General features: G+C 40.1%; 1 protein-coding gene across 2 annotated transcripts in view; it reads right to left on the minus strand.

The window, feature by feature from the left end:
* dnah10 (dynein axonemal heavy chain 10) overlaps nucleotides 1-20,265 on the minus strand; it is a 344,245-nt gene that overhangs the window by 213,717 nt on the left and 110,263 nt on the right. For both annotated transcript variants that reach the window (XM_048242756.1, XM_048242755.1), the window contains 6 exons: nucleotides 19,515-19,722; nucleotides 15,645-15,801; nucleotides 15,019-15,498; nucleotides 14,780-14,938; nucleotides 14,495-14,611; nucleotides 3,297-3,399 (listed from right to left, as the gene is read on the minus strand). In XM_048242756.1, coding sequence (XP_048098713.1) covers nucleotides 3,297-3,399; nucleotides 14,495-14,611; nucleotides 14,780-14,938; nucleotides 15,019-15,498; nucleotides 15,645-15,801; nucleotides 19,515-19,722 — 1,224 coding nt within the window. The remainder of the gene's footprint in view (nucleotides 1-3,296; nucleotides 3,400-14,494; nucleotides 14,612-14,779; nucleotides 14,939-15,018; nucleotides 15,499-15,644; nucleotides 15,802-19,514; nucleotides 19,723-20,265) is intronic.

A 20,265-nucleotide genomic window follows, 5' to 3' on the forward strand; every position in this document is an offset into this window, starting at 1 on the left:
GACGCACCCTAGTGGCAGCAAATTACATTTGCTGCCAAGGCTAGTCTAGCAACTCTCCGTTGGCTTGTGAGCTCAAAAAATGTAACTTCTATCAGGCCAATCAAATCGTGTATAGAGTCGTTAGGTGGGCTTAACATAATGATTGACGGCAGAGTTGCAACAGTTTGGCTTGAATTCCCTGCTACTTGAAAACAAATAAGATGGATGTTGCTGTTGGCGAACAGTGTGACACGAGTTAAGCTTTTATTAAGTTGGCAAAAGTTTGAACTAGGCAACTAGCTCCGCTGGTGGGAAACGCATGGGACTCATAGCGCTGTCCTATTGCGTGCAGAGGGAATTTGAAAGACAACTGATTATCCCGCCCCTCGGACTGAGCACTGCGAACGGTGAGTGCCCAGACCCTACATTTTAATGTGGGTCTGGCTCGTCAGGCTAGGCCCTTGCATCAGTCTCTTATACAAAGAGTAGCTGGGGGAAAGCAATGGCAATTTAATGGCTCACTGCAAGAGCATGATAGTTGTCTGTAGCTAACACCAAACTGGCTAAGCCTATGAAGAAGCCGATACTTCTTTAGAACCTTGCCTGATGCCAGTTGTCAGTGACCTGATTTTTCAACGGCTCGTTTCTGTGCCACATGAGTTGTATAATTCCTTCTCAGCTCTTGTGGAAAAGAAGATATCTCCTAATGTGGGAGTTCCGATGTTGGCTTCCTGTTATCATCCTCTCTGTTTCTGTTCATGGAGAATCTACAATCATTTGCAGTAATGCAAATTGTGGTCTAACCACAGGACCTTTTTCCATGTTACCTCAGTCCATTTTAAACAAGCTCAGGCCCAGATAAGACAGTGGTATTTTCTGTATCATGTCTCAATACAATTTTGGCTGTTACAATTGCCTGCAGTTGTTGAATTGAGTATCAAACTGTTCCTGAGCTCATACAATGACAGGTCTGAAAACAGGCCTGTTTTTGATGCAGTGTCATCTGAGGTCCAAAATATCACGGCCATCCAATCTTGTTTTTCAACTCTTTCCCTTGTTTGCAAAGATTTCTCTGGATTCTCTGAAAGTTTTAATACTATTATGTTCTGTACATGATGAACTCCCCTAATACTTCACAATTTCATGTCAAGAAGCATTAAAATGTTATTGTTTCATCATTTGTTCGGGGTCAATGACGGATAAGGTTTTTCAACAGGCCAAATTTAAAATTCTAAAAATAAGAATTTCTGTTTCAATTTTTCAAACATTGAGAATGAATTGAGAATGAATTGGTTGCGGCCTTAAAAAATGTCATGTGGTGCGACCATAGATTATCTTAAAATTAAATGTATTTCCTTAATATGCTTAAAAGTTTGTTTATAAGTTCCTAATGGAGAATTCCGGTGTGATATTGACCAAAAGTGTGTTAAAAACATGATACCAAGTGTGAATGTATGTCTCATAGCCCATCTCGGCTTGTCCCCTGCACTTCAAAATCTGGCGCTAGTTAGCCGATGCTACCAACAGCTTTTTCAATGGTGGTGCCTCGGCATCGGGCTAGCCATGCAAATAAATCACTGTTTTACACCATTTACGAGGCTCAATGTATCTCCACACTTCATTGGTAGACTTCCAAGGGCCCTGACATTTAAAACGAGACATTGAGAACTTTGAAAAAAGCACTGGTAGTTTACTTACAAGACGATTTATACAGACAGTATCTTCCGCGAGTTTAGCGTTTGCAGCCATCTTGAATTTAGTCACGATAAGTCGAGCGACGAGTAAGAATGAACAGGTATGATAAGGGATCAGATTCCAAAAATAATTCCGTGGAAATGCATGGATTCCAGTTTCTACGGAATTATTTTTGGAATCAGGGTAACCGGCAACAGGATTGGGCATGAAAAAGAGCATCCCAGAGAGGCAGGGTCTTAGAAGTAAAAAGGTAGGGGTATTCATCACTCTGTGTAAACCTATGTCATGGGGTGTGTTATGTTATATGTTATATGTATGAGGCTGTGGATATCCTGCATGGAATATAATGATATGTGTGAAAAAGAATATCCTTATAGGACAATAAAGACTCTATACTATACTATAAACTGGCACTACGTTGAAGTTTACGAGCTACTAAAATGTAATGGGTTGCACCACGCAAAATAGTTTCAACGTAACACTAAGTTATGATTTAAATTACACACTAACTTACACCCCCCTCTCACTAGGTGTAAGGTCCATAATTTGTTAACATGGTTTTCTCATTTAAATGGTGGGAATGTTAAAGTCGAGAAGAGTTACATATGCTACCGATTACACTATTTAATTTACTTGAGCAGTGTTTGAATCATGTTTGTATTCACTGGAAATCATATGGACCTAGCAGTACAAATAGGCTACAAAACAACATACCTATCATTATCACACAAAGCATACATTTCATTGCTGTGGATTGATCTGTTATCAGGGATTTCATTAGCCATATTTGAAAGAGTGTTACCGTTACCTTCACTAGCTATCCACTGCGGTAGCCTACGTTAGGCCAACAGTGGTGGTTGAAATATTCCCAAAGTACAACAAAATAAAGTCTGTTATTTAAAAATACAGTGTTATTTTATTCCATACAACAAAGTAATTGCGGAGGAAGTCAAACCTAAATGCGGCTTTAACATACAACGTTACAGCGAATGTTAACGTTACCAACACAAGTGCTTTGACTCTGTGACGCTTCCGATATCATTAGTGATATTGATTGGTTGTCAAGGGTAAAAACGTCATTCTATGTGACAATATTTTGCTTTAGTAGCTACTAACTACAGTGTATCTTAAGTGGCAATGGTGCAACAGGAAAAGAATGCAGCGCTAGTTTAAAACTAGTTAGTTTCAACGTAAGGTTTAAGACACACCTTACACCTAAACTTACGATAAACCTTACGTTCTACTGGTGCAACCGACTGCTGCTGTCTATGAGTTAGCTTATCTCCACCATCTTGGATTAGTTTTCCACTGACCAATCAGAAAAGACCTATTTGCATTAATGTCAAACTATGACAATCTATCCTTCAATCTAATTTTCAATTCATCCATCAATTTGAAATTATGAAATATTTTGAAATAATGTGTATAAAATAAATTGAAAGATATACTGATATATTCATATTGTTTCCACATGTATCACAAGATAGACTGACACAAATATTAACTGACCAATAGATTGACACATACAATGCAAGATAGATTGATACAAGATATGTCACACAAATTCCTCCATAAAGGGTATTTTCTGTCGCCATGAAAAGGGTAAGGTGGGCTTTATCTACCTTTTTCCAGGTCGTCTCCCACTGCTCCTGGGCCATGCATATTAAAGCTCTCAGCAAAAATGCTTAACTCCTGTTTGTATTCGTCTATTTGTCCTTTTGTGATCTAAAAAAGGAAGATCAAAACAGGTTCCATGTGAATATCATTAAAGGCCCCCTTAAAGATTATTATATTAAAGGGATATTCCAACATTTGGGGAGTTAAACTCATTTTCCACCTCCAATTGAGTTAAACAATTACCTTTCTCCAGTTAGAACTATACTCTATTTCCAGCGTAATAATCAAGGAACACCATAGGCGCAGCAGCACAGTGATATCATGCAGCACCTGAAAATAGTCCCCGTGGGCTAACTTCCAGCAACAAGGCTGTGCTGCAGCAGACGAATTGGTTAGCGACTGGATTATTATGCCTGAATGAGAGTATAGTTCCATGTCAAATCAGCCTAGAAAATCACCACGTTTCATTTTCCGTTGAACTTATTAGACTTCACGCCTAGAAATCTAGACGCGCCCCTAGCGACAGCAAATTACACTAGCAACTCTCCGTTGGCTTGTGAGCTCCAGAAATCGAAACTTAATCAGGCCATTGAAATCGTGTATAGGGTCGTTTGGTGGGCTTAACATAATGATTGATGGCAGAGTTGCAACAGTTTGGCTTGAATTCCCTGCTACTTCAAAACAAATATCCTATTGCGTCCTATTGCGTGAAGAGGGAATTTGAAAGACAACTGATTATCCCGCCCCTCGGACTGAGCACTGCGAACGGTGAGTGCCCAGACCCTACATTTGACCCTACACTTTTTAAACACTTTCTAACTTGAGAACAGACAAGTTTTACATAGGAAAATTACTGGAAAAGGAGAAGTTCGGTGTGATATTGACCTAAAGTGACCTCTAAGTGTGGAGCTACTTTGAGCCTCGTAAATGGTGTAAAACAGTGATTTATTTGCATGGCTAGGCCGATGCCCGAGGCACCGCCATCGAAAACCTGTTGGTAGCATCGGCTAACTAGCGCCAGATTTCGGAGTGCAGGGGACAATCCGAGATGAGCTATGAGACAAAAGTTCACACTCGATATCATGTTTCAACACACTTTAGGTCAATAATCACACCGAACCTCTCCTTTAAGTCACTTTTAAAAGTGATGCTAGCAGGTGAGATGCTAATGGTCTAATCCTATTCAATGATCTATGCTAGGCTGGAGCTAAAAGTAGTATTGCCAGACTCAGAACGGCTGGATGAACTGGAGAAAGGTAAAAATCAATTGTTTAACTCAAGGGGAGGTGGAAAATGAGTAATTCCCCAAATGCTGGAATATACCTTTAAGGTTTGTTTTAAAAACTGTGCAACTCACCGAGTGGTTAGTGGTGTTGATTGACTATTAAAAACAAATATATCGGCGCAATGCATGATTTCAAGCCGTTTTATTTGCTATTGTGGAACTATTTTTTCAAATACCTCACAACCGCGTATAAACTTCCGCTTCAATATTTGAACCTGAAGCATAGACAGTAAAAGAAGGTCTCGTGGAAAGACTACTTTCCGTTTCCGGTAGCGCAGTAATATCAGCGAGCAATGAGTCTTTCAACAGAAATCAATGGGATTTTACAAAATGCCAAATAAAACATGACCGAAACTGTATTTCGCTACGCTAATTGTTTTGGAACATCAACGAACATCACTAACCACTCAGTGAGTTGCACAGTTTTAAAAACAAACGTTAAAGCTGCAGTTGACAGATTGAGGGGACTTTTTTAAATTTGCATATTAAAACATGTCAATCAATATGCTGCAGCTTCTCTCTTTACTCAATTTGCTCAAGGGCACTTTAGCCATTCCCACCAGTCGGGGATCGAACTATTCGGTTCCAAGCCTGAAGCCCTAACCAGTCGGCCACAACTGCCCACACGTTTGAGTATGTGTGTATATGTGTGTGTGTATTTCATATAATGCATGCTTATATGTGTTAATGTATGTGTGCGTGTGTGTGTTTGAGTATGTGTGTGCATTTGAGTATGTGTTTGTGTGCGCGTATCTATGTAAATTTCTGCATGTGTGATGGTGTGTGTGTGTGTGATGCCACACAAATGTTTGTGAGTGAAAAAGAGAAAAACAGGAGTACAGTCAGAAAGTAGCTGCAAAGCCACCAAACAAGAAGTGAGGTCATATCTCAACAACAATTTCATGTATCCAAACAAGAAGTGAGGTCATATCTCAACGAAACTTTCATGTATCCAAACCAAACCTTTTACGTGGACAAATGGATCCACTTCAAGGATGCACATAAAATGTGGAGCCCTTTGACCTAAGGGGCATTGCATTTAGCAAACATGCATTTTGGCTTTCTTGATGTTGCGTTAATGCACGTAACTTTTGACCTGTGTGCCAGATTTTGAGGTAATGAGGTACTGTTGGAATCATTTTGGTGAGCTGCACCTAATCAAGCCCACTCTTGCAGTTCCTTGGAGATACAATTATAGTTTTATCTTGTTCTCTGATACAACAGTATGCTAATTTGGTCTGTCAGAAAGCATGTTCAGATGCCATTTTACAAGCCCATTTGAGTCATTCCGTGTTAAATCAGACAAATTCTAGGAAAATGGTTCCTCAAAGTATGTCTACACAATGTTTAGGTTCCATAACTAAAGCCTGTAAAATATGTTTGTTCAATTCTATTGTTTTCATAGTCTTTTTGCCCTTGATTGTTTACACTCTCTAAACGGCCTTATATTGGAGGCCATTCATTTCTGACTCAGAACAATATTTGGGTATACAGTGGGTCCCAGTTAAAAATTGACACACCATTCACGATCATGGTGAATGGTGAAATGTAAGTACAACTGCAGCCGCTTGGGGGCAGCATAGTCCGCTGTGGAGTTCCACGGTCGAACCAGACGGCGCATTCGACAGCAAGGGCTGTGATTGGCCGAGTTTTCAGTGCGTTTCTCTGTGTTTTTAGCAGCCCCTGCAACATGCTAGTCCACTGTAGCCTAAGCCTTGTACATAATGTTAAACATAGTTTTGGATTCAGTGGCAAGATTTCTTGATTGTACAGTGTCTGTCTCTCAGTAATGTTTTAAAATTAGAGTTTCGTCAGCTGGCAGTAGGCTACTTTGTCGGTAGTCATGAGAAGATCGCTTGCTAACAGAACATAAATATGCTGCCCAGAAACCTTGTGAACAGTTCTGATTTTTTTTACTACACTAACGAGGTTGAAATATAGACTTTGCCTACAGCATCTCCTTAACAGTAATGTTAACAAAATGACAGCATTCATATGACAAAGAAAAACGAATTCGGTCACTCAAGACTGTGCCACAGTCCAGTGTAGGCTACAGTCCTACCCAATAGGCCTACTCGAAGCAGATAGCGTTGTCTGACGGTCGAGTGGGTTAATGCACGTATTTCCAGAACAGGTCTGCAACTTTCAGGTAGTTCTGAGTTCGAATCTAGGCAGGAGCAGAGCCATATAAAGGCCTAGGCCTTTTTTTGCAAGGTGTTGCTCCTGGCAATACTTGTTTATAAGACGTTTGGTGATTAATTGATAGCTGTTTTGGGACACGTTAAACGTTCTTTATAATGAGCGCATCCGAGGGTAAAAAACGACTGTTCACGGCGCTATTACAACTGTAGGCTACAATGATTGCAATACAAAAATATCGCGGCGTGTTAGTTTAGTTAGTTTTGTGATGTTTTGCACTTTTGCCTCATGTGTTTTCAGGTTTGAGGGCTTTTGGCAAGATTGACATTGGTTAGACTCTGCATATGTTATTTCTCCGTTATGGAAAATAAAGTAAATTTTTGACACACGCCTGTTATTAGTTCAATAACTGTTGCTTGTTAAAACATGTTACTAGTGAAACTCAAATGATTTTAGAAATATTTAGCCAAAGCCAAAAAGTGTTAGAGAGAAGGAGATGCGGTGCAGCTCAGATGTCTTCTTAATTTTCTTTATTCTTTAGTAAAAGGTGCAGAACATTATTAAACTTTGACTAACGTTTCGATGTTAAGTTAGTCAAAACATCGACACATCTAAATGTTAGTCAAAGTTTAATAATGCTCTGCACCTTTTACTGAAGAATAAAGAAAATTAAGAAGACATCTGAGCTGCACCGGCGTCTCTTCTCTCTAAAATATCTGTCCTGGCCTGGTTGCAACGGATTGTGGCCAAACGACAGAAGCGCGGAGAACCCTCCTTTGTCTACCAAAAGTGTTACTTTGTGCCCAGCTCCCCACTGCTTGTGAAAGAAGGGGATGGGGGAGGGGGGCTTAACGTGAAAAAGCTTAATGTCACAAAACGGCAACGAGTCGTTTTAGGCTACAGGCCTTCATAATGGTAGGCTAGGAAGTGGGGGGAGGGTCTGGGATGACCAGAGCCGTCATCTATCGTCTTTCCAGGCACACATCTCGTTATATAGCCTATCGACTGCCTTAACAGATAGGCTTTGCTCTTGGATTTGGCCTTACAGCGAACTCAATGCTCTTGTTGCTTGCAGTTTGTTAAATAAAGCGATGCAGATTACATTATTTATTTCTGATTAATTGCGTCTTTTGATGTATTTTGCAACATTTGCTTGTTAGGCTGGGCTACTGTCAATGTCCTGTACAGGTCAATGTTCAACAATTGCTGGTGTAGGCCTAGGCTATTAATCAATTATGGACTGTTCGTTATTTATTTAATTAAGGGGCTACCGGAGGAGTTTTGGGAGCGTTAGTCAAAAAAGACGTGACCCTCCCTCGCCAGCAAGAATTTTTTCTATGACCCTCCAAAGTGATTGAGAAAAAACGCATGACCCTCCCCAGTCCCAACAATTTATTGATGCCTTAGGCTACTGGGTCAATTTGGGAGCTTGCATGCTACGACTCCTTCCTTTAAATGCCTTGAAAAGGCTGTCGTTTGCACAATTTCACAAATAATCACCGGGGCCGAAACAAACCTGTCAACTTTTCCCGGTTTTATCGCGTATTTTAACTTTTTCCTCGCTGTCTTAGGAGGAGCTGCAGGGCCGTCGCAAGGCGAGGAGGCCCTGTGCGAACTTGACAGATGCAAGGCCCTTTTCACTTACGTGCATGAAATCATGCGATAGCTTACTTTACACATAGCCAAGGCTACCGTCGGTGTATTTTAATAGTAGCCTATAGTCTAATAAGCTACACCAGCTTGCCTTTAAGAGGGGAAATTCAATTGTATAGCCTATAACATTAGCTGAGTCACATATTTGGCCATATGGTGTTTATCATAGGCTACATCACGAAACCAAATATAACAAAGGCGAACACTTTAACAGGGGGAATTAATTGGGCATGAATCATTGTGCTGAACGGTATTTGTCAATGAGCAGAAACACACACGACATTCAAACTATTGATAAGATGTACTGGTCTGTATCTATAGGCTAACATTGGACAACTAAATGACACTGACTCGCCATATCCTGACTCAGGAAAAAAAACATTTTCTTGCTTTGCCGCAAACTCAGCAATGAAATCATAGGCCAGTTTGCAGGTAGCCTAACGTCTTTTTCATAGAAGGGAGAGCCCAGTCTCTCCTGTGACATGGAGGTGCGCAAATAGTTTTTAATAGCCTGTTCAACCCGAAAAAGCTTCGTTCACCCGATGCCAGTCACTGATCGCAATTTCAAAGTTCGGAAAGCTTCATCTTTTTAAGTTTTAAGTGCAGTGGCCCCTATCTGCCCCCTTTGGAATTATATCTCGAGCCTATTATAAGGTCCAGTGTGTTATGTCCTGGGATTCGGATGTGCTCAAAAAGAAAAGAAAAAACACTTTTTTATAGATGGTTATGAGGAGCAATGTGAGAGAGAAATTTGATGATCATTGATCGTTGTTTTGGGACGTTAAGCCTTTTCCATAGGCGTCAGTGAAGGAGATTGAAGAATGACCATTTTTTTATACAAAAACTCAGTGTCTAAAAACTCAGTGTCATTCAGACTCAACCCTCTTGTTGTTTTATTATCCTTTTCGTTGTCGTTTGAACGTTAGCAAGCAGGCATGTTGCGGTTGCAATTTAAGTGAAATTTCTACAGTAGGCCTAGGCCTACAACATGCAACATGCATGGGCTACTGTCAATGTACTTGTACAGGTAAATGTTCAACAATTGCTGGTGTACAGGTTATATAATCAATTAGCTAAATCATTTGTCCAGCTGTTTAAACATTTTTTTTTTGCTACATTCAAACGCAAAAGGTGCTTTGATATATTTTTCGTTTGAACGTCGGCAAGCAGGCATGCTTTGGTTGCAATGAATGAGGATAATTGCTTTTTTTTGCATTATTTTGAATATGACTCGCTCCAGTCTCAACAGCACGTACTTTTTCCACACGCTAAGTTCTAACACACATAGGCCTATCCCCTCTCGCTTTCTCTCTCTCCATCCCTGCACACGGTGCTTTCTTAAAGGAGCTGCACCATTTTACAACAATTGCATCTACATTTTCATATTAGAATGTTTTGTCAAGTGTAAGCTTAAACTACCGTGATCAATTTAAGTTCCCGTGCCCCCGCTGCGTCATGGAAGAAGTCAGTCGCATCAAAAATAGTAGTGGCACCCAAGTGACACCTTGTGGTTGTTTGTGTCAACTGCAGTTTGTGCCATTTCTGCTGAGAAAATGGGGTGCGTGATTCATGAAGGAACCCGTCCAAACTTAACGGGGACCCACTGTACAGGCTGACTGCACCACTTACTAGTGTTCCTATCAACCACACCTGTGCTGCATCATATAAGTGCTAAAAGTAGCAGTACACAGGCCTTTTTTTGCATTCTTCAGCATTTATTTTCTACAAGCCATAGTAAGATTAAATGCGTTGGCATTGGTGGCACTGTTAAGCATCTAGCTGCCAGGGCTAGCCTCCAGAGTCCAGAGGATGACCAGATCCTCTCAGCTAATCATCTCTTCAACTGGTGTGAGCATAGTGTAAAGAATATGTTAAGGTCTTCCTCATCCTAAAGGAGTTAATGCCTTATAAAGAGAGCGAAATGCCACTTCAGTTGCTTGAAAATGACCCAAAAATACAAACACGCCTTGTTTTATCCTTATTATTGCCATGGTCATTTGATGTGGAGACTTCAAATTGTGGGAAAACATTAATAATCTGATGTATTTGAAGAGGAAATGGTGACTGATACCAAATTGAAAAAAAAAACTTATTAAAAAAATAAAACAAATAAAACAAATACCCTCAATATTACACTTAAAGCAACACCAAAGAGTTTTTTGTACCTTCAAATAAGGGTGAACGGCACTTCTGCATTCACTTTGCGGCCCTCTATCGGCTATAACCGCACTATGTAAGTTTGCCAGATCGGGTAGCGGATCTGTAGTTCGATGGAATGAGACAGAAGAAACTACAAATTTGACTTGCATCTGATGTCGCAATACATCGTACTTTCATAAAATCATGCAAAATATTCTACCTTGTCTGTGGACATCGTTATTTGCAAAGCCGGTGCTGGATAAACAAATAGCGTGCGTGCGACAGAGGAAAGTTCTTTGGTGTTGCTTTAGGTAATTTTTTCCTAAATCTAGGGCCCTTTCGAAAGTCAGGAGACATTTAGTACGGACTTTAAATTGTTTACACATGGTTTTTACGAGTTGGTCTTCAACCCTAGAAAATTTGAGGCCAGGGAAAATATTGTCAAGATATTAATGCCCAAACATGGCACATGTTTTTCAAGCTGTAAAAATTAAAGTATTTCAAGGTCTGAAAAAGATATGACGACAGATTTGCACAGAAATATTTGCACAGAAATATTTCACAGGCCTTGGTTTTAGGACCCATTGATGATATAGACAAGGTTTGAACAAAATCTGAGACGGTGCAGCAACAACCTTATCTGATTTGACATGGAATGACTCATTTACAATCCTATTCACCTTATTCAGCCCCGCCCATTTTTTTAAATTCCACGTTGTCTTTAAACTTCCAGTCGGCTAGTTACGTCTAGTTAGCTTCATTGGGATAACACGGCAGAAGAGGATAGAGAGGCTAACTTGGGAGGAAAACGACAAATGCCATCAGGAGGTCAGATTGCAATATTGTACTTCGCTACCCAAGGCTAATCACCCCTCTGGTGTGGTAGGCGATCTTGGCAGTGGCCGCTGTATCGTTATGGAGAAACTTCGCAAAATCCTTATCTGTTTGGTAACTATGGTAACTAGTTTAGAAAGTCATTACAGAACAGCCGCTCCAAAGTCAGTTTTTTCCTAACTTCAGATAGGAAAGCTGTATAACAGAAATGTCTTAAAGGGAAACTTGGCAGGATTTCCCCCTCTGCTGGATAAATTGTGCATTATGCTATTTCAAACTGTGGGAAAAGGTAACGATAAAGCACATGGAATTGTTTACAAGCTAGCGAACGGTTAGCATAAGTTTGGTAGAACTATGTGGATGTTACAAGGTAAGAAACACGATTTAAAACGAGTTTCTTGTTTCTCACTTCTCTTTCCGGGATGGTAGTCTCAATGTTGCAAGGTTGGTTTTCCGCCTGGGGACGCTTTAAGCGAAAGGGAAAGTCACCATTTTCACCGGAACAGGTCATTTAACCATCCAAATGATTTCTAAACAGGTTTATTACGTTGAAATAGTTGCCAAGTTCCCCTTTAAGTCACCAAAATCCTAAATAAACGTTCCTAATTTTAGGATGACCCATAACATATGATGCCAGTCATCTCGATAGAGCTCTGCTATCTCAATGTATCGCAATGGATGTACTGCTCAATCGGAAGTTCGGAGACAATGTGGGCAAAGGTAGCGCCCCCATGTTTGCGCGCGGAATAAGGTGAATAGACCCTTTCAAGAGAGTTCCATTATCAGCATCATAGTTGGCCCCACAAGGCTTCCGTTTTAACATTCCATATGTTATCTTAATGCAGAGGAAATAGATTGGGAACCAAATAGAACGTTCAAGCATTGTTTTTGTTTTTATTGTTGAAAGGGTCTATCATTAAGCTGGGGAAAAAAATGGCTAGACCTAGATATCTAGCACCCTGTCATGGTTATCTGGCTCTCATATGAATTAGGGTCTGTGTCCACCACACACGTTTTTGCACTGGCAGTGTCTATTTTCTATACAAACCCTATGAAGTTCAGCATTCACAGTACTCAGCACCCTCAGTCACCTCGTTCTTGTTGACCAATTAAAATCGAGTAAGGGGCAAGACCTACATTATCAACAATGTTGGGAGGGGCAGAAGAAAACTCAGTCAAGTCGTATGTGACTAAATATAGTCACATAAATATAAGACTACTGCTAACAGAATGCAAATTACAAATGCTAGAGGGATGACCTATTCTATTGTAATGCCATTCCAAAAGGGAAGAGTTGGCAAAGGGTTTTGGCAACCTAGCAAAAAATGAGGTTTAGGACAAAGGCTCTGAAAATGAGGCTTAGGACACTGTTTCTTTTTAGTGGACACAGACTTTCGCTGATTGGCTGCTTAGCAGCCAAAGACCATTCACAATAGGCTCCAGCAACTTCTTCCCGAATCTCCAACTTGAAGTGAGAAAATGTGTGAAGTTTAATTTTTTTTTGTATCTCACTCCAGAAAGAGATCACTTCACTGTTTTCCACGATAGAAGCAAACCAATGCCTTTAAATGCATTGTGGCCCCGGCCGTGGCACGACTGGCTGGGGCACCTGCACCGTACGACGTACGGTTTCGATTCCGTGGTCCTTTCCGGATCCCACCCCAACTCTCTCTCCCACTCACTTCCTGTCATTCTCCACTATCCTATCTGACTAAAGGCATAAAAAGCCCCCAAAAATATAGTTAAAAAAAATGCATCGTAAACATAGGGCCATATTTTGCACCCTGGCGCAAAACTCGTTTTCCACCCAGCGCAAAGTATATTTTCTTATTTTGCACATTTATTTTTTAAACAATGCGCCCAGGGGTGTGGCAATTAACAACTTAGGGAGTGGCTATTTTCCAAGAAATAGAATTAACTTAAAAACAAATGGGTACACTAACATACCAACAGATTGTTGCGCAGGCTATGGAGGTCCTCCCTGACAGACTCATTGAGTAGTCTACCAAGTGAAGTGACCCAGGCTTGGGAATTCTCCCGTACAGCATGTGCCAGTGGCTTAGCGCATTGTCTAAAAATCGCTACACCTGGTCAGAAGTCTATGGCGAGTTGTTTATATGTTATTTTAAGAGCGCATTGTCAACAGTCATATTGGCGGGTGCACAACGCACCATCCTTCTATCATCCATGAACACACACCAGCGCACGTCCATGCAAAACATTACTAATTGCACGATTACAATGGGAAACATAATTAGAATAAAGATATTACGAAATACTGTACATCTCATGATGAGTAGTTATTCACCATCATTTGCAAATTGATAGTAACGGTTAAAAATGATTAGGGGAGAGGCGAGAGACACGTATGGAGCACAGCTGAAGACGCACTGTCACAAGATATAAGCAACTCCTCTGCAGGATAAATGTTTTTTTATTCAGTCATTTGAGCTTTAATGGGTAAGTGTTTTCCAGCCTATGTTTTCGATGGTAACCCATTGTCAGTCAATAGTGAAAGTAACTGCATATAACTGTCTTGTCGTTGACTGACACCATGGTGAAGTTAGTTTCACTTTGCCAATGAGTTCAAATAATAGAGGAGTGCAAATGCGTGACGCTATGCTAGGTTTTAGTAAAGCATGGTTTAGTGGAATGACTATTCCATACGGTCTCGCAAGCAGTCTCCTTCAAATGTGCTGTTGAATGTCAAAATACCGACAGATGTCATTCTCATTGGTTTAAATGATGTTACGCCCCAAACACACCCATGACTGATTAAGAAACCTAGGAACACCTTGTTGCGCCATGCGCTTGACGTTTGATAACGAAAACCCTCCCAATGTGGACTGGACACATCCTACTAAATTTGAATAAGCTTTTGACGAGTGACGATGCGCTTTTGACTGTCATGATAGGGCCCATAGAAGGAAATTGAAATTATTCTTGAAGGCGCAGTCAGTGATTCTAATCTACACTTCTGCAGTCCTCTAGCTGACTGTGTGTACAAAATTGTTGTTGGTATACAATCCTAGCTTTGTAAGTGGAAAACAAAGTGGCTCAGAACAACCTATCCATGATAACAATGTTATGACATGATATATCACTGATAGACAGGTAAAAACAGATAAGCTAAGAGGGGGAAAATATACTTACTTCAGTGAATGTTTTCTTTACTTTACCCAGGCTGCGATCAACTTTTCTGGACTCTGCAAACAGCTCACTCCAGAGCTGTCCTATACTGGCTGCCAGCTCCAACTCCTCGTCTGAAGCCTAATCAATATAATACAATGTATTTTTCACAATTACATTTGGCAGGCATAATAAAGCTAATATAGCATTATGATATGATACATGTAGTGATTAGCTGTTGAATAGTGCTGAAAGTCACAATCAAACAGGAGGAAAAGGTAAGATACCAAGTAGACTATATTGGCATACCTCTATATTATACATGGTTAGTGTCCTGTATCTCTCCTGGATATCAGTAAATCTCATCTCCACAGCCATTGACATATCTCTTATATCTGAGATTGTGCCCAAAACAAACTTGAGATTTTCCAGGGTATCTGGATTCCTCTTCAGATTCTCTGAAAATTGCTGTCACACAGACAAACAACATTTTCAAAATTTTCCAAGAAATAGAATTAACTTAAAAACAAATGGGTACACTAACATACCAACAGATTGTTGCGCAGGCTATGGAGGTCCTCCCTGACAGACTCATTGAGTAATCTACCAAGTGAAGTGACCCAGGCTTGGGAATTCTCCCGTACAGCATGTGCCAATGGCTCAAGGTTAAGCCGCACAATGTGTTCATCTTTCACAAATGGTTGCTGTGTCACCTCTTTGCTTATGCGGGTGTAAAACTGCAGTTTCTCATCATACATAACACATGAGGGGCGTTTGGCAGCAAACTTCTCCATGACGATGGCTTTGTCCAATTTCCAAAGAGGACGGTAGCGTTTCCAGCGGTTGAGGTAACGGCCCACAGAGTTAAGAAGGCGCTGGGCACTCTGTGAGACAGCTATAGCACGCTCAGTCACCTGTGGGTGCTGGCAAATTTCGTTGTAGAAACTGAAGATCGCAGGCTCATCCTCACCCTCTACACGCTGGGGAGGACATTCAATGCATGTTCCATGCATCCAGCGTGTAAACCTCTGAAAAGTGAAGCATAGAAGTGGATTAAACTTCAACCAAAGGTCCAGACTCTAGAAAGTTAATAAAACACATGCATGCACCACCATTATGCTATTTCACTTAGTGGTCCTCCTACAATGAATCAATGCACATACAGAGCTGTTACCTTAGTGCTTTCCACACAGTCTCGGACACACTGCATAATCAGTTTATATATTTCATTGCTTTTAGGATGAAGCATAATCTCTGGGGCAGAGAGTATTGTTTCAATTTGGAATAAAGGTGTGTCACCAAGTAAAGCTGTGTTGAACATCTGTATATTCCTGGAGGAAAAATGGGAGAACTGTACATCATATGATCTTTTTTTCCTGCAAAACCTCATATTCTGTATTAAGACAATTTTATGGCTAGAGGTGTTTGAGTGATGCATCACAACACTGGAAACTGCAAACACAAAGGAGAACTGAAATCGTCTGGTTAGTTAAAAAACAGGACAACTCCATGAGAATACAGTCAAAAGTCAGCTTGGTCTCCAATTCAATTCCACTCCTCTAAAACTATTTTTAGAGTTAGAAAATCTAACCAAGTGTTATTAATCTTATATCAAGATCAAAAAATCTAGTTGATGTTGTTTTCAATACGAGACTTACCTAGCCTTTTTCGCATAAAAAAATCATTTGACTTAATTTAATAAGAGTTTGACTTATTTTAAGATGTCTCCTCCTGAAAACAAGCAAATTTGTGTTGATAAGACTCCTTAAAATAAGTCAAACTCTTCTTAAATTAAGGTGTCATCTGCATATTTGAACATTTGACTGAGTGGTTGTGAGATATCAAGTCATTAGTGTAGATGAAAAAAAGCAGAGGAAATAGCACACAGCCTTGTGGAGAGTCAGAGGGTATGATGTAGGGTACGTGTACCCATTAATGCACCAGCAGACAAATTTGCTTGTTTTCAGGATGAGACATCTTAAAATAAGTCAAATTCTTCTTAAAATATAGCTTCAAGCAGCAATGAGGGGGCCAAGCAAAGTTTAATTCGGTATTTTGCACATTTATTTTTTAAACAATGCGCCCAGGGGTGTGGCAATTCACAACCTAAGTTGTGAAGAGCAAAGAAGTCTATGGCGAGTTGTTTATATGTCATTTTAAGAGGGCATTGTCAACAGTCATATTGGCAGGTGCACGCACCATCCTTCTATCATTCATGAACGCACACCAGCGCACGTCCATGCAAAACATTACAAATTGCACTATTACAATGGGAAACATAATTAGAATAAAGATATTACGAAATACTGTACATCTCATGATGAGTAGTAATTTACCATCATTTGCAAATTGGTAATGACAGTTAAAAGTGATTAGGGGAGTGGCGAGAGGCACGTATGGAGCACAGCTGAAGATGCACTGTCACGAGATATAAGCAAGATATAAGTGGTTTTGTTCAGTCATTTGAGCAATATTTGGGTAAGTGTTGCTTTTTTCAGCCTATGTTTTCGATGGTAACCCATTGTCAGTCAATAGTGAAAGTAATTGCATATAACTGTCTTGTCGTTGACTGACACCTTGGTGAAGTTAGTTTCACTTTGCCAATGAGTTCAAATAATAGACGAGTGCAAATGCGTGAAGGCTATGCTAGGTTTTAGTAAAGCATGGTTTAGTGGAATTCCATACAGTCTCGCAAGCAGCCTCCTTCAAATGCGGCGTTGAATGCCAAAATACCGATGCATTTATTTGACATATTGCGCTTTGCGCCGTTAAAGGGAATGACAGATGTCATTCTCATTGGTTTAAATGATGTTACGCCCCAAACACACCCATATGACTGATTAAAAAACCTAGGAACACCTTGTTGCGCCATGCACTCGATGTTTGATAACGAAACCCCTCCCAATGTGGACTGGACATCCTACTAAATTTGAATAAGCTTTTGACGAGTGACGATGCACTTTGGAATGTCATGATAGGATACAAGGATACAAGGAGTTTATTGTCACATGCATATAGTTACTGGAAGTAAGAAATGCAGTGAAATTATGTCTGGTGTCAGCCTATTTGTGGGGTTTAGTAGATTAAGTGGCAAGGGCTGCATAAGAAAGGTGGGGGAGGATTGGGATTGGGGGGGCACCAACAAGGAGCACCAAGAGCAACAGGGGCAAGGAAAAACTCACTTACCAAGGCAGATCCACGGCTCAAGGGGCTAACCCAACTGCCAGGGGTCTTGGTGTGTGTGTTGGGGGGGATGACAAGGGAGATGGGATAGTGTGCTGTGTATGTGGGGAGAGGGCAGTGTGCAATATGTGTGTTGGAGAAGCTTCCTCATGAGACAATGTGCTGTGTATTGGGGGGGGGGGGGGGGGGGGTGCAGTGTGCTGTAAGTATGTTGGGGATGTGTGTTGGAGAAGCTTCCTAAAAAATACGGGAAGGCAATATGGTAGATAGCTATGTAGCAAATTTGTCCTAAAAGCAAGCCTTCCCAGTTATAGTATATTCCCATTATATCATCTCAGTATATTCCCATTATAGTTCCCATTACCCCCTAGCCTGGGAAAAACTCCTTTTGAATGTCTTACTTTCACTTTCACGTCATTCACTTAAACTTTCCTACTTGCTAGATTTGACCAATCTTCCATAGCCTACGTGCACAAGTAGTTTGAGTAGAACTACTGATCTTTATTATCTCCCTGCTTGTTTACATCTTATCATGTATGGTATTATTTCATGATAGCTAAACGTTTGATTCTTTTTAATGTTTCATCAGTTAACTTCATTCAACAGCGCTTGTATGTAGGCTGCCATTCAGTTGTGGGCGTTAAGTAAAATTGCGTTTATGGGCGGAGAAAAAAAGGAAGAAAGGCGCAATTTACACTAAGGATTGAATGATTGATAAATACGACGGAAACTTGGGTCTGACAGCGTTCGCAATCTGCAGTGTGTCCATGGCGCTGATAACGCTACGTTCGCAAATGTACGTACATCTGGCCCAGAATGCTTAGAAAATGAAATAGGCTAGCCTAAACACATTGCAACATCGAGAGTTTTTATGGGAAGAAAATTATTTACAGACCACTAGCTGCATTAAGCTACACTTCAGTGTTTGCCTTGAAGCAATTCCGGCATAATTGCTATGAACGTTTCAGTCTCGTCCCCATGCCTGCTTTATCCAGCCAGCCAGAAATGACGAATGAAATAAAATGCTCGTTTGAACGTGAACGGTTTTGTTAAGAGCTGAAAATGCAAATGCAATTGACAAAATATTAGCTTAGCTTTTAGGACAAATTTGCTTAACGCACTGGCAGAAAAAATTGCTTGTTTTCAGGATGAAATGTCTTAAAATAAGTCAAACTTTTCTTAAATTAAGTCAAATGATGTCACGAGAAAGCGCTAGGTAAGTCTCTTTATACTGAAAACAATACAAACTAGTTGTTGTCTTGATAAGATTAATAATCTTGGTTAGATTGTTTTTACACCCCCCCACCCCCAACACACAAACACACACACACACACAATCCCAATCCCATTTAATGAACTGTGATGAACTTGTTTTTAGAGACATTAATGAGATGATTGTTTTTAGAGACATCAATGCTATAAATTTGCGACCTCTATACACTGCAAAAAATGAATTCTAACCAAATGCTATTGATCTTATATTAAGATTAAAAAATCTATTTGGTATTGTTTTAAGTATGAAAAGACTTACCTAGCGTCCTCTCAAAAGATCATTTTGACTTAATTTAAGAAGACTTTAACTTATTTTAAGGAGTCTTATCAAGACAAATTTGCTCAATGCACTGGCAGACAAATTTGCTTGTTTTCAAGATGAGATGTCTTTTTTTTTTTTAAATTAAGTCAAATGATTTCACAAGAAAGTCTCTTTATACTGAAAACAATACCAACTATTTTTTTTTATCTTGATATAAGATTAATAACACTTGGTTAGATTTTGTTAGATAAGCAGTTTTTTGCAGTGTAGCACCAGTCTGTGCAAAAAAAAGAAGCATGAAATTAAATGAATCCTTACTGAACTTACCAGAGCACCATCTTGATTAGGGAGTTGAAGACCTTACGCTCCCAATATGTGTAATACTGGGCCATGCGCCTAGCCTTACCACTATTGGTCTGCATAATGAGACTCTCCATCTTAGTAAGTAGAGGGCCTATGGCTGTATATCTCCTGCCGAGCAGATTCACATCCTTGACCCTCTCTCTTTCGATTTTCTCAAAGAACTCCTTTACCCCTAAAATAAACCGAAACAGTTACCCATACAAATGGTAAATTACACTGCAGAGAGGTGTAGCCCTGGCAGCCAAACCATACAGGAAAGCTGTACAGCCAGAATATAATTTCACAATATCTTTTACAACCCCAACACAGAAAAAGTTGGGACATTGTGTAAAATGCAAATAAAAACAGAATGTGATAATCAGCTAATCTCATAAACCCACATTTAGCTGCAAAAAGGAAAGAAAACATATCAAATATGAAAATTACAAATGTAACTATTTCATGCGAACCATACGTTACCATACCATACGTTTAGAACTTATTTTTTATTTATCAGAAATAGTCAGCATAGACAAGTATCCATTACAGTAATCGTACTAAAAAGAAGGATATTTATATACATGGGTCATTCTATACAGTGGGCATCGCTTTCAAATGACCACTTCAGTCGGCGCATACACGGTGATGAAGCTCGTGAAACTTTAGTACCACTTTTTAGCCACTGTCGTCGCTCTGCCACTGTACATAAAGCTCTGCCTGCACCCCCTACTGAAAA

This window comes from Alosa alosa, chromosome 5 (genome assembly GCF_017589495.1).
Source record: "Alosa alosa isolate M-15738 ecotype Scorff River chromosome 5, AALO_Geno_1.1, whole genome shotgun sequence".
Lineage (NCBI taxonomy): Eukaryota > Metazoa > Chordata > Actinopteri > Clupeiformes > Clupeidae > Alosa > Alosa alosa.